The sequence below is a fragment of the Vicia villosa genome, linkage group LG3, assembly GCF_029867415.1.
Source record: "Vicia villosa cultivar HV-30 ecotype Madison, WI linkage group LG3, Vvil1.0, whole genome shotgun sequence".
Lineage (NCBI taxonomy): Eukaryota > Viridiplantae > Streptophyta > Magnoliopsida > Fabales > Fabaceae > Vicia > Vicia villosa.
Genome location: NC_081182.1, coordinates 629,012 through 644,939, shown reverse-complemented (window position 1 = coordinate 644,939; position 15,928 = coordinate 629,012). Strand labels below are relative to the sequence as shown.

The 15,928-nt window shown below is 33.5% G+C and overlaps 1 protein-coding gene across 1 annotated transcript; it reads right to left on the bottom strand.

The window, feature by feature from the left end:
• Positions 1–12,280: 12,280 nt before the first annotated feature.
• On the bottom strand, positions 12,281–14,112 carry LOC131654724 (two-on-two hemoglobin-3-like). The gene is made up of 2 exons (XM_058924669.1): positions 13,744–14,112; positions 12,281–12,815 (listed from the first exon to the last, which is right to left on the bottom strand). The coding sequence occupies exons 1-2, from the start codon at positions 14,009–14,011 to the stop codon at positions 12,571–12,573; spliced, it is 513 nt and encodes a 170-aa protein (XP_058780652.1). The 5' UTR covers positions 14,012–14,112; the 3' UTR covers positions 12,281–12,570.
• Between the last annotated feature and the right edge of the window lie 1,816 nt (positions 14,113–15,928).

The following is a 15,928-nucleotide window of genomic DNA, read 5'->3' as shown; positions in this document are numbered from 1 at the left end:
AAAGTTTGTTTGTTAAGAGAAATCAAACATTTAAACAAAAGCTTAACGGCCATCGCCCAAATGTTTGAAAGAGAAAATTGTACAAGTACGTACAACCTCCTCGTAGGTGATGAAGATGATTTGATGAGTTTGAAATTGTTTTGTAAAAGAAATGGATTGAGTTTGAAGTATTTTTAAATTGGATTCAAGTATTTAAACAAAAGCTTAACGGCCATCGCTTAAAATACTTGAAAGAGTATTTGCTAAATCGGGTTTTTAGAAGTCTTTAATGGAGTTTTAAACATCCAAACAAAGGCTTAACGGCCATCGCCTAAATGTTTAAAGAACAAATTGTACAAGTACGTACAAACTCTTCTTTCCATTATAGACTAAAATAATTTGATTGTTTAAAAGAAAGCATTTTGTGAAAAAGAAAGGTGAATTGCATCGAATTTTATGGAGCCTTTAATGGAATCAAAGTAATCGAATAAAAGCTTAACGGTCATCATTCAAATACTTTTAGGACAAATCGTACAAGTACGTACGAACCCTCCTTGATTCATCCATTAAATCTCAAAATTCGATTCGATTAAAAAAAGATATTTTTGTATCATTTTGAATATTTTGGAAGAAATTCTATATGTACAAAAGAAAATATATTTTTGTCTTTTAATAAATAAAATAAATAAATAAATATATTTTTTTGTGATTTTTATATAAAAAGAAGTCTAATAATAAAATGCTAATTGTTAATTATATATAAGATAATAAAATAAAGAAATGGGCCATGGGGGTGTTAAACCCGGATAGGAGTGAGTAAAGCATAACTATTAGAATAAATAAAACTAACAGCCAAAAAATAAATAAAAATAAATAAAAAAAGAACTGGCTGGGCCGGAGCTGGGTCAGCCCATGACCCATCTTATTGCAACATAGAGTTGTGTTAGAAAACCCTAAAAAAAAGGAAAAGAGGCAACGCCTCTGTATCATGAACAGAACAAAGAGAAAAAGAAAAAAAAAACCTCTCTCAGCCCTCACTCACGATCTCACTTTCTCTCACGGCCTCAATCTCCTCTCGCTCATACGCTCTCTCTCAGCGGTTCTCGTTCTCGCACTCACACTCTCTCAGTCGAACAACAACAACACATATCTCCCTCACTCGCTCGATTCGGCCATGGATGTTTTCGGTTCGAACATATCACAATAGCAACAAAAATATATTAGCAACAAAAAAAGAAACAAATGAATCGAATTAGAGGTTACATCGCGAATGAAGAGTATCTTCAAGTATGTCTTTATGGCCTTCTACTACTTCTGCTTTCTGAACGTGTTGTTTTGCTGTATTATTTTCTGCGGTTTGTGTGTGTTGTGTTTCGGTTTGTGTAGAGTGAATGTTGTGAGATTTCTGAGGTCTGTTTGGTTTGTTTGCAGGGTGGAAGTGTGGTTTGGCGGTTGTATGAAGGTGTATTGAAGGGTTGTGTGTATTGGTGGAGAAAGGTTACTGGGTTGGTTTATGTTAAGGTTTTAGTGAAGAAAATGGTTGTTATAGGTGGATGGTTAAGAGTGAGGGTAGTTGTTTGAATGAGTAAGAGGAGTGTAAAGGATTTTAGCAGAGTTTTTTTTTGTGTATCGTGGCTGCCTTCGAATCGTTTTTTGCCTTCCTTTTATGGTGTTACTGAGTTGTTTTTTATAGAAGAATTGAGATGGTTTTGGGGGGAAAGTTTGGTGAAATTTGAACAATTCTGGTAATCTGAATTGTTACTTTTTCTATGCAGGTTTTGTTTAACCAGTTTGGTGAAAGCTTTGGACAAATTGGAGGCTTGGAGCAGCTTTGTTTGTTGTGGTTTTGGACTGTTTTGTAGGCTGGGAGCAGAGAGTATGCAGAGGCGTGGGATAGGAACATGAAGAAGGACCATTATTTTTTATTTTTTTGTATTTTTCTGTTGTAAAAAGACTGTAAGATGAACTCAAAAAAAACATTCTGCTGAATTTCCTTTTTTTTTTCATTTTTTATGAGAAATAAATTAATTAAGAATTAAATGGTTTACATGAATACAAACGTAAATAAATAATAATAAAAAAAATGCAAATTCTATTTAGAAACATGTAAAATTAATTAGAAGATAAAAAAAAAAAGCAAATTATTGTTCATAATGTTAATTAAGTTATTAATAAATTTAATTATTAAAGGAAATGTTAATTCCGATAATAATAAAAATTAACTATTAATCTAATTAACACATGATGCTCAGAAAACAAATATACAAGGTGTAAAAAATCGATCACAAGCCACACACGACGAGTTTAGCGAAGCGACTGGACCTATGGACCTTACAAAAGGTTAACTATTAACACGGACACAAGCAACAAAAATGATACAAACGGATTGTAACGGATTGTAAAAAATAGTAAAAAATGCTAGGTCAAAAATTGGGGTGCGACAGATGCCCCTATTTAATTATCTCGAGCCAGATAACACGAAAGACTTTCGTCTTCATGGTATCGATGGTGAAGGGTAATTAAATACAAAAGACCCGAATTTTTGTCCTTATGCGGATGAAATGCAATGCATGAACTCTTTTTTTGGTTATTTTGAATGCAATATGATACGAGACGAATGTTGAATTCTGTGGGGAACTAGTGCCACAAGAGACAAACTGTTGATGGAGAAACTTGGAAAAGAGGGATAAAATTCTGGGTAAAAAGACAGTAGGAACGTCTAAGGGTGGCATTAGACGACATCAGATAAATTCGAGAATGACATTGAATGAGGTGAAAACACTTTAATGGGGATTGTGACATCCAATTGTTCGCTTTTGGATGACAACAAATTGAAAGATTATGACATCCGATAACAGGCTTTGGATGGCAATGAAAGATTATGACATCCGATAACAGGCTTTGGATGGCAATGAAAGATTATGACATCCGATAACAGGCTTCGGATGGCAATGAAAGATTATGACATCCGATAACAGGCTTTGGATGGCAATGAAAGATTATGACATCCGATAACAGGCTCCGGATGGCAATGAAAGATTATGACATCCGATAATAGGCTTTGGATGAGAATAAAAGATTATGACATCCGATAACAGGCTTTGGATGACAATGAAAGGTTATGACATCCGATAACAGGCTTTGGATGACAAGGAAAGATTATGACATCCAATAACAGGCTTTGGATGGCAATAAAAGGTTATGACATCCGATAACAGGCTTCGAATGGCAATAAAAGGTTATGACATCCGATAACAGGCTTCAAATGGCAATGAAAGGTTATGACATCCAATAACAAGCTTTGGACGGTAATGAAAGATTATGACATCCGATAACAGGCTCCGGATGTCAATGAAAGATTATGACATCCGATAACAGGCTTTGGATGACAATGAAAGATTATGACATCCAATAACAGGCTTTGGACGACAATGAAAGATTATGACATCCAATAACAGGCTTTGGATGGCAATGAAAGATTATGACATCCAATAATAGGCTTCAGATGGCAATGAAAGATTATGACATCCAATAACAGGCTTTGGACGGCAATGAAAGATTATGACATCCGATAACAGGCTTCGGATGACAATGAAAGATTATGACATCCGATAACAGGCTTCGGATGGCAATGAAAGATTATGACATCCGATAACAGGCTTCGGATGACAATGAAAGATTATGACATCCGATAACAAGCTTCAGATGGCAATGAAAGATTATGACATCCAATAACAGGCTTTGGACGACAATGAAAGATTATGAATCCAATGACTAGCTTTGGGTGAAAGGACAAACAATGTTTTGGTAGATGCCAAGTAAGTTGGGCTTTGATCTCAAGGTAAAGACATAAATGAGTATGAATTTTGTTTAGATGCATGATTTTTTTTGAATTTTCTATGCATGATATGTGAATGATGAATGTAATGCAATTGATTATGACAACTGAGATAGACTCTTTTGTGAGGGAAGATTGGAACTTTGATTCCTCAACACAAGAACATTGCCAAGTTGGTTTTGTCACACTGATGATCCCTTTTGGGAAGGACTGATAAACTGCTCGGGGATCGCTGAAGAAAACTGCCCCTGATTGACTGCTTGTTAACTGATCCTGGCTTCAGTTTCTTGAAATGAATGTTGGTAATTCTTGCCCCCAGTATAAGTCTTGAATAACAGGATCTTGAAGTAACGTGCCCCTGATAGGACCACTGACCAAATTTCTCGACTGTTTGAACTTCTTGAAAGATGAGTACTTGCAAATAAAATGTTCATTCAAAATGGTGATTTTAATGCAATGCTCAAAGCATATTTTGAAATCAAAGTCATTTAGGAATGATATTATTGATGTAAAGCAAATGAATTCTAGACATTCAAAGTGATGGATAAAGCAAAAGGTATGGTAAAACAAACGATTTGCAAAGATCTTTAGGAGTCAGGTTAACGCAACCTTGTTGTAGTATGCTTTCAAAATAAACCTTGCTTCAATTAGGTCTTTTGAAGGTTGTAACGTTGTTTGGTTCACGTTTTTTAGAAACAAAGGATATAGGCTCAAAATTTATTTGTACCCACCCCATTCTTCGTGATGATCTCCAATCCTACGCTCAGTTAATTATGCATTCAGGTTCCAAGAGACTTTGGAATTGCACCTATGATAATGATGATGACTCAGAAGTCAAGGGAATCTTTGAAATGGCAGTCACTTCTTCCTTTTGATAGTCACAACTTTTATTGTTGTTCAAGGAGTTTATTGACTTCTCTTTTTCGCTTTATATCCCTAACTTTTGCCTGAACTGTTTCTTTTTGAGAACTACAGTCAGCGGGATGCCCCAATTTTGCCTAAGTCTCCTTCGTAGGTTTGACTTAGCGGGCTTTTTTTTGGAATATTTTCTTTGTATTGGAAAGATAGTGACTGCCTTGAGAATGATTAATGTTAACCATCTTGGTCACTTTTGATTGAAACCCTTATTGAAAGGTGTACTTAATGATTTTCTTGAAAGTGAATGCACAACCAAATTAACTGAGAACTACCCTGCCCCAGGTTAAAATTGCGGTTTTTTGTTTAAAAAGAAACTCCAACTTCAAAGGCTCAGAGGGGTTGACAAGGGATTAACTTCCTTATTTCTCCAGTATTTGGGGATTGAAACAATGCCTTTACATCATCAGCAAAGTTTTATTTGAAAGCATACAATTCAACAATTTTGGGTATTTTGTTTTCATCATTCTCCCTCCAATCTTTGCATAAAACACAAGTTTGATAGAAAGTGAACAAGAGATATTTTTTTTTTAGAAAGATAAAACATAAAGATAAACACAGTGGATGTAAATGAATTGAATCAAATATGCAATGCCCATTTCATTAAAACTAACATTCAAGAACAAACAAAGTTCAATGCAGTACACAAAATAAAACAAGGAAATTGCAAACAGAAAGAAACAAGGCATAGTGACTAATCAGTGACGAGGAGGATCGATCCTGTCTGAAACACTAGTAACTTGTCATTCCTGACCCAGTTGATTGATCTTCTTCTCGTTTAAGCTCTTCCATAGTTTATTGAAACGCAATTCCAGTCCCAAGTGTTGAGGAACCAGTTTGACAGTGGAAAAACAAGTGTGAAGACGGAGACATATGATATGAATTGACAACTTGAATGTATGAATATGGATGCATGAAATTTTTGTTTATTATTTTTTATGCAAAGATGTATGCCATGATATGTCATGAATGGTTTACATGTAACAGATTTCAAATCGTATGGAACAGAAATATTCTAATTTCTCAGCACAAAGTGGCACACAATAGGATAGTTCTAAGGTTCTTTCCAACAAGGTTCTAGACATAGTTCTCAGAGTTACAAGCTACTTTTGAAAACTTGGTCATCTAGCAAATAACTTCCCATACAACCATGTTTTCAAATGAAGCCTATTCTGAGTGTGGTTTTCGCACTTACCCACGGTAATAGTTACGTTACGCAAGTTGGGCGCGAAACCACCATTTCCTAAAAGTTATGGTTTAAGGGTTTTTCTAAAGGTCCCTAGAGTTAGCGGTCCAAATTGAAAACATCATCGCTCGAGTAAATAACTTACTCAACCAAAGACATCCTCTCAAAGGACCTACTCTAGGCGGGGTATTAGTATCTCCCACTTGACACTACGTCAAGCAAGTTTAATACTAACCTACCATCTTATCTTATGTGTTTCTTGAGCTCGGGTGTAGAGCTTTATCCAAAAAGTGCCAATAAAATATTCCAACCATACAATAAGAAATCAAACAATAAAGGAAATAAATAAGCAAATAAATAAAGCTAACAATAATACAAGAAAAAACTAAATTAGGGTTGACTCTCTTAGGTATTCCCCAGCAGAGTCGCCACTTTCTGTAGCGGTAAAAATGTGACTCGACGCGTTTTCGCGCGCTCGAAGTACAACAGAGTCGCCACCGAACTTTATTTGTTCCAAAGAGGAACGGGAAAATATCGATAAAACCCACAGATAAAAAAGAAACGGATAAGATGGTCATCGGAACCAAATTTAGGTTCGGGAGTCGGTTAAGCAAAGGGAAGGTATTAGCACCCCTCACCTCCATCGTACTCGATGGGACCCATTTAGTTATTCTTGTGATTTATTGTTAGCTTATATCTATTTGCATTATTTATTAGGTTGGAAAGAAGGAAGAAACAAACAAAAAAAGGGTTTTTTATTATTGTGCTCGCCAAGACATTTGTATCTTGTGCCTACGTATTCCCTCGTGCAATGGGAAAGTCAGAGCAATCGTAGTTCGGGCTAAAACTACGAAATGTTTGTTGATTGATTTTAGCGAGAGATACTCGATCGCTTTCAAATGGAAATACTACGCGCACATGGATATGATATCACTACAAGAATGGATAACTAAATCAAGATAAGACATGATTTTGGCCATCATCGTATGCGAGTGGAAGATGTTAGATCTTCACATGTGGAAGTATGTTCGTATTGAAATTGAATAAGTGTCTCGTTTTATGAAAAAAAGGTTTTAAAATTAAAAGGGTGTGAATGAATTGAAAGTTTGTTTGTTAAGAGAAATCAAACATTTAAACAAAAGCTTAACGGCCATCGCCCAAATGTTTGAAAGAGAAAATTGTACAAGTACGTACAACCTCCTCGTAGGTGATGAAGATGATTTGATGAGTTTGAAATTGTTTTGTAAAAGAAATGGATTGAGTTTGAAGTATTTTTAAATTGGATTCAAGTATTTAAACAAAAGCTTAACGACCATCGCTTAAAATACTTGAAAGAGTATTTGCTAAATCGGGTTTTTAGAAGTCTTTTATGGAGTTTTAAACATCCAAACAAAGGCTTAACGGCCATCGCCTAAATGTTTAAAGAACAAATTGTACAAGTACGTACAAACTCTTCTTTCCATTATAGACTAAAATAATTTGATTGTTTAAAAGAAAGCATTTTGTGAAAAAGAAAGGTGAATTGCATCGAATTTTATGGAGCCTTTAATGGAATCAAAGTAATCGAATAAAAGCTTAACGGCCATCATTCAAATACTTTTAGGACAAATCGTACAAGTACGTACGAACCCTCCTTGATTCATCCATTAAATCTCAAAATTCGATTCGATTAAAAAAAGATATTTTTGTATCATTTTGAATATTTTGGAAGAAATTCTATATGTACAAAAGAAAATATATTTTTGTCTTTTAATAAATAAAATAAATAAATAAATATATTTTTTTGTGATTTTTATATAAAAAGAAGTCTAATAATAAAATGCTAATTGTTAATTATATATAAGATAATAAAATAAAGAAATGGGCCATGGGGGTGTTAAACCCGGATAGGAGTGAGTAAAGCCTAACTATTAGAATAAATAAAACTAACAGCCAAAAAATAAATAAAAATAAATAAAAAAAGAACTGGCTGGGCCGGAGCTGGGTCAGCCCATGACCCATCTTATTGTAACATAGAGTTGTGTTAGAAAACCCTAAAAAAAAGGAAAAGAGGCAACGCCTCTGTATCATGAACAGAACAAAGAGAAAAAGAAAAAAAAAAACCTCTCTCAGCCCTCACTCACGATCTCACTTTCTCTCACGGCCTCAATCTCCTCTCGCTCATACGCTCTCTCTCAGCGGTTCTCGTTCTCGCACTCACACTCTCTCAGTCGAACAACAACAACACATATCTCCCTCACTCGCTCGATTCGGCCATGGATGTTTTCGGTTCGAACATATCACAATAGCAACAAAAATCTATTAACAACAAAAAAGAAACAAATGAATCGAATTAGAGGTTACATCGCGAATGAAGAGTATCTTCAAGTATGTCTTTATGGCCTTCTACTACTTCTGCTTTCTGAACGTGTTGTTTTGCTGTATTATTTTCTGCGGTTTGTGTGTGTTGTGTTTCGGTTTGTGTAGAGTGAATGTTGTGAGATTTCTGAGGTCTGTTTGGTTTGTTTGCAGGGTGGAAGTGTGGTTTGGCGGTTGTATGAAGGTGTATTGAAGGGTTGTGTGTATTGGTGGAGAAAGGTTACTGGGTTGGTTTATGTTAAGGTTTTAGTGAAGAAAATGGTTGTTATAGGTGGATGGTTAAGAGTGAGGGTAGTTGTTTGAATGAGTAAGAGGAGTGTAAAGGATTTTAGCAGAGTTTTTTTTTGTGTATCGTGGCTGCCTTCGAATCGTTTTTTGCCTTCCTTTTATGGTGTTACTGAGTTGTTTTTTATAGAAGAATTGAGATGGTTTTGGGGGGAAAGTTTGGTGAAATTTGAACAATTCTGGTAATCTGAATTGTTACTTTTTCTATGCAGGTTTTGTTTAACCAGTTTGGTGAAAGCTTTGGACAAATTGGAGGCTTGGAGCAGCTTTGTTTGTTGTGGTTTTGGACTGTTTTGTAGGCTGGGAGCAGAGAGTATGCAGAGGCGTGGGATAGGAACATGAAGAAGGACCATTATTTTTTATTTTTTTGTATTTTTCTGTTGTAAAAAGACTGTAAGATGAACTCAAAAAAAACATTCTGCTGAATTTCCTTTTTTTTCATTTTTTATGAGAAATAAATTAATTAAGAATTAAATGGTTTACATGAATACAAACGTAAATAAATAATAATAAAAAAAATGCAAATTCTATTTAGAAACATGTAAAATTAATTAGAAGATAAAAAAAAAAGCAAATTATTGTTCATAATGTTAATTAAGTTATTAATAAATTTAATTATTAAAGGAAATGTTAATTCCGATAATAATAAAAATTAACTATTAATCTAATTAACACATGATGCTCAGAAAACAAATATACAAGGTGTAAAAAATCGATCACAAGCCACACACGACGAGTTTAGCGAAGCGACTGGACCTATGGACCTTACAAAAGGTTAACTATTAACACGGACACAAGCAACAAAAATGATACAAACGGATTGTAACGGATTGTAAAAAATAGTAAAAAATGCTAGGTCAAAAATTGGGGTGCGACAGTTATGAGCTTCGTGGTAATGAACAAAAGTGTGCAAGTTTGTCAAATCCTTGTATGGATAAAATTATGTACCGAAATAATGACTTAAAAAGTTTGACTTTGTCATTGCAAAGTTCACCAATTAAAGGGAGACATGCAACTTTGGGGGAGACTTTGAATCTTATCAAAACACAGACTCAAAGAGTTTGTCATCATAAAAAAGGGGGAGATTGTGAAGAATATATTTTATATCTAGTTTTGATGAAGACAAAGATTATCAAATAATAAAAGGATAAAAAGTGTCATGCACATCAATGATGTAGTTAATCAAGAAGGTTAAACATAAAAGTTCAAGAGAATATTTGAGAGAAGTGAACATAACTAAGGTACTCATTGCAATTCATACTATTTATTTTAAATTGTTCATAATTTTATCTCTCACTTCGTCTAAAAACCTTCTTGCATCATCATGCATGATTATCTACAAAGTTTCTTCATCTAATTCTTGTGATAAGTGTTTGTACACAAAGTTGTGTAAGAATATTGTGATATTCCTTTGTCTCTTTGTTGATTACATGTTGATCATTAGCAATGAGATGAATGAAATCTTAGAAACAAAGAGGTTTCTAGCTTCCACATTCAAGATGAAAAATCTTGAAATAGTGGACACTCTTTTCGATCAAAGTAAAGCGAAAGAGTGGGGGTTGAGAAAACCACATTCAAGATGAAAGATCTTGGACTAATTGACACTCTTTTGGAGATCAAAGTAATGCAAAAATAGTGGGGGTTATGAACTTAATCAAAGACACTTTGAGAAAGTTCTTGATAAGTTCAAACTATCACGTTTCAAGAAAGTGAATATTCAATTTGATCTTAGTGTCAAAATGATGATGGAAGAGATGTGGCTATATTAGAATACGCAAGTGAAATTGGTTTTCTAATGTAATTTACTAGACCTGACATAGCATTTGCATTAGTAAATGAGTAGATTGACTAGAAATCCAAATGGTGAGCATTGGAAGGCCATCACAAGGATTTTGATTATCTTTTAAAAACTAAAATCTTGACCTCCGTTATGGTATGTTTCCTGCCATATAAGAAGGATATACCAATATGAGTTGGATATCGAGTGTTGGAGATCATATATTTACACTAGTTGGGGTGAGATTTCTTGGAAGATCAAGAAACAAAGATGCAACACTCTCTTGACCATGGATCCATAGTATGTGGATCTCGTTTCCACTGGTCAAGAAGTTGAATGGTTGAAGGACCTTCCGTTGAAAGTTCCATTGGCTAAAGACAATGTTTCAAAGGTGTTAACACAATGTGATAGTCAAGCCAATTAATCAAGTGAATTCAGATATGTGTAAAATGAAAAGTCTGGGCAGTGAGGCCTTAGACATTATTTCGTGAGAAAATTGATTAAAGATGTAATCATTTCATTCACATATATACGATCGATCTATAATTTTGAATGATTCATTTACTAAACTACTGGACAGGGATTTAGTAAAGACAACCTCAAGAGGTGTCAGGTTGAAACTCCTTGAATAAGTGTTCCAACAATGATAGAAACCCAATCTGAAGTTAATACATCTTAACCTAAGATTCAATGGGTAACAACAAGTCGTTGATTTGGAAGATGGTGCAATATTTTGTGACAATGTTGACTATTACATAATTGAGGGTTGAGTTTTTTTAGAAACTCTTAATGAAGTTCTATATCAAGGAGGATATGTATCTCAAAAAATAGATACAAATTGAACTTCACCTATATGAATTTCGAGATGGTGTCGTCTTAAAGTGAGAGTTGGAGTTTCTCTCATGAAAAAGGGAAAAGCACATGGCCATAAATAGTACTAGGCGAGATATGTAGGCGAAGAACATTTAAAGAGTGTGTGTATAGTAACGCCGGTCTGATCACATGGGATAACGGTTCAAAGCATAGCTACCTAACATTCCGATTAGGCTTTGCGTTGTCTTTACTAAGGTTAAGTTCAAATCGAAAGATACCTAACTGTATTAACACTCTTTTGCTTTCTATATTCTGTAATTGTACTTGTCATTATTAGAACAAGTGGGGGATTGTTGTAAATTATTAATAATAATTAATAATATGATAGTTGTTCCAAAATGACAAGAGAAGTGGATTTGAAAAATACACTTCATGAAGTGTTGTAGAATGAAACCATGCAACTTTTGAAGTGTGTTGTTATAGGCCAATCATTGTGACCTTTGGGAAAAAGACATTGTTTCACCAAGGGTCGCTACCTCGTGAAACAATACAAATGTGGCCTATAAATAATTCATTATGAATTCAAAAAAACACATAAAAAAAATGAAAATCCTCTAGAATAATTCCAGAGCACTCTTCGCTACATTCGAGTTTTCGCCGGTCTTGCGCAAACTCGATAAGGCTGAATTATCCTGGGTATTCCTGCGTAGAAACTACAAGACAAATTGGGAGTACTTGAAATACTATAAAGAAAGTGTTCCGTACACGATTCTAACTTCGATTTCATTCGGTCTAAATTAATTTTCTAACAGTTATTACACCATTCATACAATGTCAGAGGTTTAAAATACTCAGGAACATTATTGTTAAATAATTTGTGTCATAGGGGTGTAACTACGAGGATTCTAGCTAGTTAAAATCTATGAACTATTTATAGATAAAATCCTAACCATGAACTACATCATATAGATACTACTCATTCCTCAACCCTCACCGAAAGGTAAGAAACTTTGTGCGGTACAAATCATCATATTTCCTTTCAAATTAGTGAGCCAAAAGCACTTTGATGTGTTGTTTTCTACATGGCCGTTTGTGGTTTTTGGAGTACCGAAAGTTATTGAAAAGTACATTTCAAATCAAACAAAAACTCATTTGATGCTTTAACTTTAATCACACATACAGCATGGTAAAAAAGCTCAACAGTTAGATGGTTTCCCAAGTCCTTGACATTTCAACAAGAGGCCCCATCTAAAAGCACATGCTAAAGTTTGAAAAAAAGACAGGAACATGGATGAATAACTCTTTTGTTACATGATGAAAAACAAACAACTATTGATGCTTGATAGATTTCAAAAAGTATATATTATTATACAATACTGTTTGATATCACATTATTGTCCCTTTTGCAGAAAAATAATGCTAAAAGTTTTTACATGGGTGTCTTCCGGGTGCATCCTTGCAAGGATGAAGGCTTTGATTCTTTTGCTCAACTCCAGCCACAAGAAAATAGGCAGTGTGCCTGAAAAAGTTGATTAACATGATGTTGGAATCATGATCAATATCTGAAGTGTTGTCTAATGCTTGTTGCATGTGATGTAACCATCTCTTGGCAGCTTCTTGTGTCACAGGAAATGGTCGATGTCGAGCTATTAGAGCAGGATGTCCTGTTATGTGTAGAGTATCAAATGTTTTGATTTTCAAGTTGCTTTGCTATTGTATTGGATAATTTACCATAATTTTTGAAGAGCAACCTTAAAAAAAACCCATTATTTGAGCTTATAAAATGGCAAATTTGTCATGGTTGAATTATGTTTTTTATTTTAAAAAAATTAAATAAGTTTTAGACCAAAGAATAACAAAATTTGGATAGAGTTTTTACATACTAATTATCTAAAAGAGAATATCAATGTTCGTGTTTGAAGTAAGTGAAGAAGACAACTAGTTTTAATATCTTATTTTATTGATGGGCCGTGTAAAAAATATTATTCATCTATTAAAATTTTATATTAAACAGTAAATATCATAAAATATTATTTTTAAAAGTAATTTTAATTCATAAGTAAATATCACAAAAGAAGAGTTTAATTGCTATGCACGTTCAATGTAAAACATTTTACACTATTAATACATCACAACCACTCAATTATGTTACTTTTTAAAAAATTAAAATAAACGTTAAACATTTTCAATAAATTAACGATTATGATTTACTGAAATTGTAAAATTTCTTTACATCGTCGGTGAATAATATTCAAATTCATAAAAGAAATAATTATTTTAAGAGAAAAATGAATATGCACTATTTTTACACTGTCAACCAATCACAACTATGTATCTAATTAAAACGCAATTTTAATTTAAAAAAACTAATATAACATGGCCAGTGTAAGAATTTTAATTAGTTGCATATGTTTAAAGTTAGTTTATACAACTCTTATTTTAAAGTATGAAAGCTTAATTAATAAATGAATATCAATAATAATAATAATAATAATAATAATAATAATAATAATAATAATAATAATAATAATAATAATAATAATAATAATAATAATAATAATAATAATTGATAACAAATGTAAAGAATCTGACCTCTTCTTTGAGAATAAAGAGAAGGACCACCCATTCTCTGAACAAGAAATTCATACTGATTTTGAATTGCTTTTTCTTTATCAGACTTGCCAAATATCGATCGAAACCACTCTTCCTCATCATCATAAACTCTGTTGTAGAAATTGGTGGAAAGGTTTATGAAAGTTTGAAGCCCTAGCTTTTGATACAAATTGGTATCATCAATGGCAAAAGCATGATCTGTTTCAACACCACTCCATTCAGAGGCCTTCTCTTGCAAACTCTCCATCTATGTTTTTGTGATGAAGTAGATTACGGCGTCGTTTCCTTATTATACAGAGCTTCTGAGTTTTGCGTGGATTGCACGCACGTTCTTTGTGAAAAGGAGATGGTATCTAATAATTTTTTATTTATTTTTTAATCAAATAAATATTAATCAAATATATATATTTTTTATTTACGACTGTGATGTTGAGGTTTAATAATCAATATTTAACAAAAAAAAAAAAAAAAAAACCGGTGGGCGCAGCTTGACATTTCATTATACCTTCTATGTCTTTTAATTTGAGTGTATCTCCTTAGTAGAGTTTTACGTCTCTATGTTGTCCCATAAGCTTGACTAGATGAAGAAAATTGAAAGCTAATCGGTTTTTTATTGGACAAATACTCTTTTAAGCAGTGCCGTCTTTGAGGGCGTGCAAGATGGGCTATCGCACAAAATTTTAAAATTTTCACACTTAATACGTGGTTAAATAGGACCTCATAAAATACTTATAATGGTTAAACTATGGTCATATAGGCCTCTATTTGTTTTTCCATAATTAAACTAAGACTAATCTACCAAAGGCCTCCGAAAAAATTGAGACGGCCTTGCCTTTAAGGTTAGTCCAATTTGAGACACGCACAAGAGCACTATGATTGTTGATCTACATGAAACTGAATTTCAAGGATGTGATAGAAGATAGGAGATTTAATCAACAAGTTAGGACTTTGTAGATATGTCAGGGAAGACACCTGAAAACATCCAACATAGTGAATCCATGCGCAAAAGCTTTCCTTCGCTGGGGTGATAGAAGCAATTTAATGTACTAGAAAGGGGGAGAAATAACAATGATGAAGAATGTTTTAATAAAGGAATCGTCCATTCACGTACTCTATCTCAAGAGGCTATAATTTTATTTAATCTTTCACAAAATGTTCCCATCACTAAAGATATCATCTAAGGAAACTATATAGAGGGAAATAACGGAGTTGTTGGAAGTACTTGGGAGAAATTGTTCTTCATTAGCCAAATGTCCATTAAGAGTGATCCAATCCATAAGTCCAATCCATTCAAAATGCTCCCACCATTTGATGTCCAGGTAGACCGGCCCCTTGTGGAGTATTTAGGAGCACGACCTAATTTCTATCATGATTGTTTATTTGCATCCAACGGTGTCCCGTACACCACTTTGAAAAAATATGCGACTGTTATGTGTTACTTTGAGTCGCACTGAGTACATTTATGCGACTGTTATATGTGTTACTTTGAGTCGCACTGAGTACATTGTCACTTATACTTGCAAAATTTTATCTCACTCATATATTAGCTTAGTGTTGAAGTGATAATCTTTGCGGATATTCTTGTTGAATAACTAAAATCACTCCATCACAAACTTCATTACAATGGTCATCATCAACCTATTACTCATTTTGTGTTCGAGTCACATTTTATGTACGAGTACATAATAAAAGGTAATATCATATTAAGGAAATTATAAATAAAAATGTAAATAGGAGAATTTGAAATATGTGGGGATGAATGGAAATAATATTTGTACTCCAAGAAATGTAGATGGAGAGAATAAGAAATATGTGGGGATGAATGAAAATAGTAGTTGTTCAGATCTAAAGTTGTGTGAAGAAAAAATACTTTTAAGAATATGACATCTCTAAAATATGATTTCTCTTTATTGTAAAAAATACTAAGTTTATTTTCGGGATTTATTTGCTTTTATCGAGTAAACTAGTACTTAGTGTTTTTTTTTTTTTGTGGCAATTGTGTGAATAATATTCTAGCAACACCTAACACTAACTTCAACAGTGAGAGTGCTCAATTATAGAACCATGTTAGGTTTGGCCATCATTGATGCTTTAGTTTAGTAGATTAAACAAGCTAAGATTTCTCAAGATTCATTTAACAAGCTAGTATTAAAAGCAATCAACA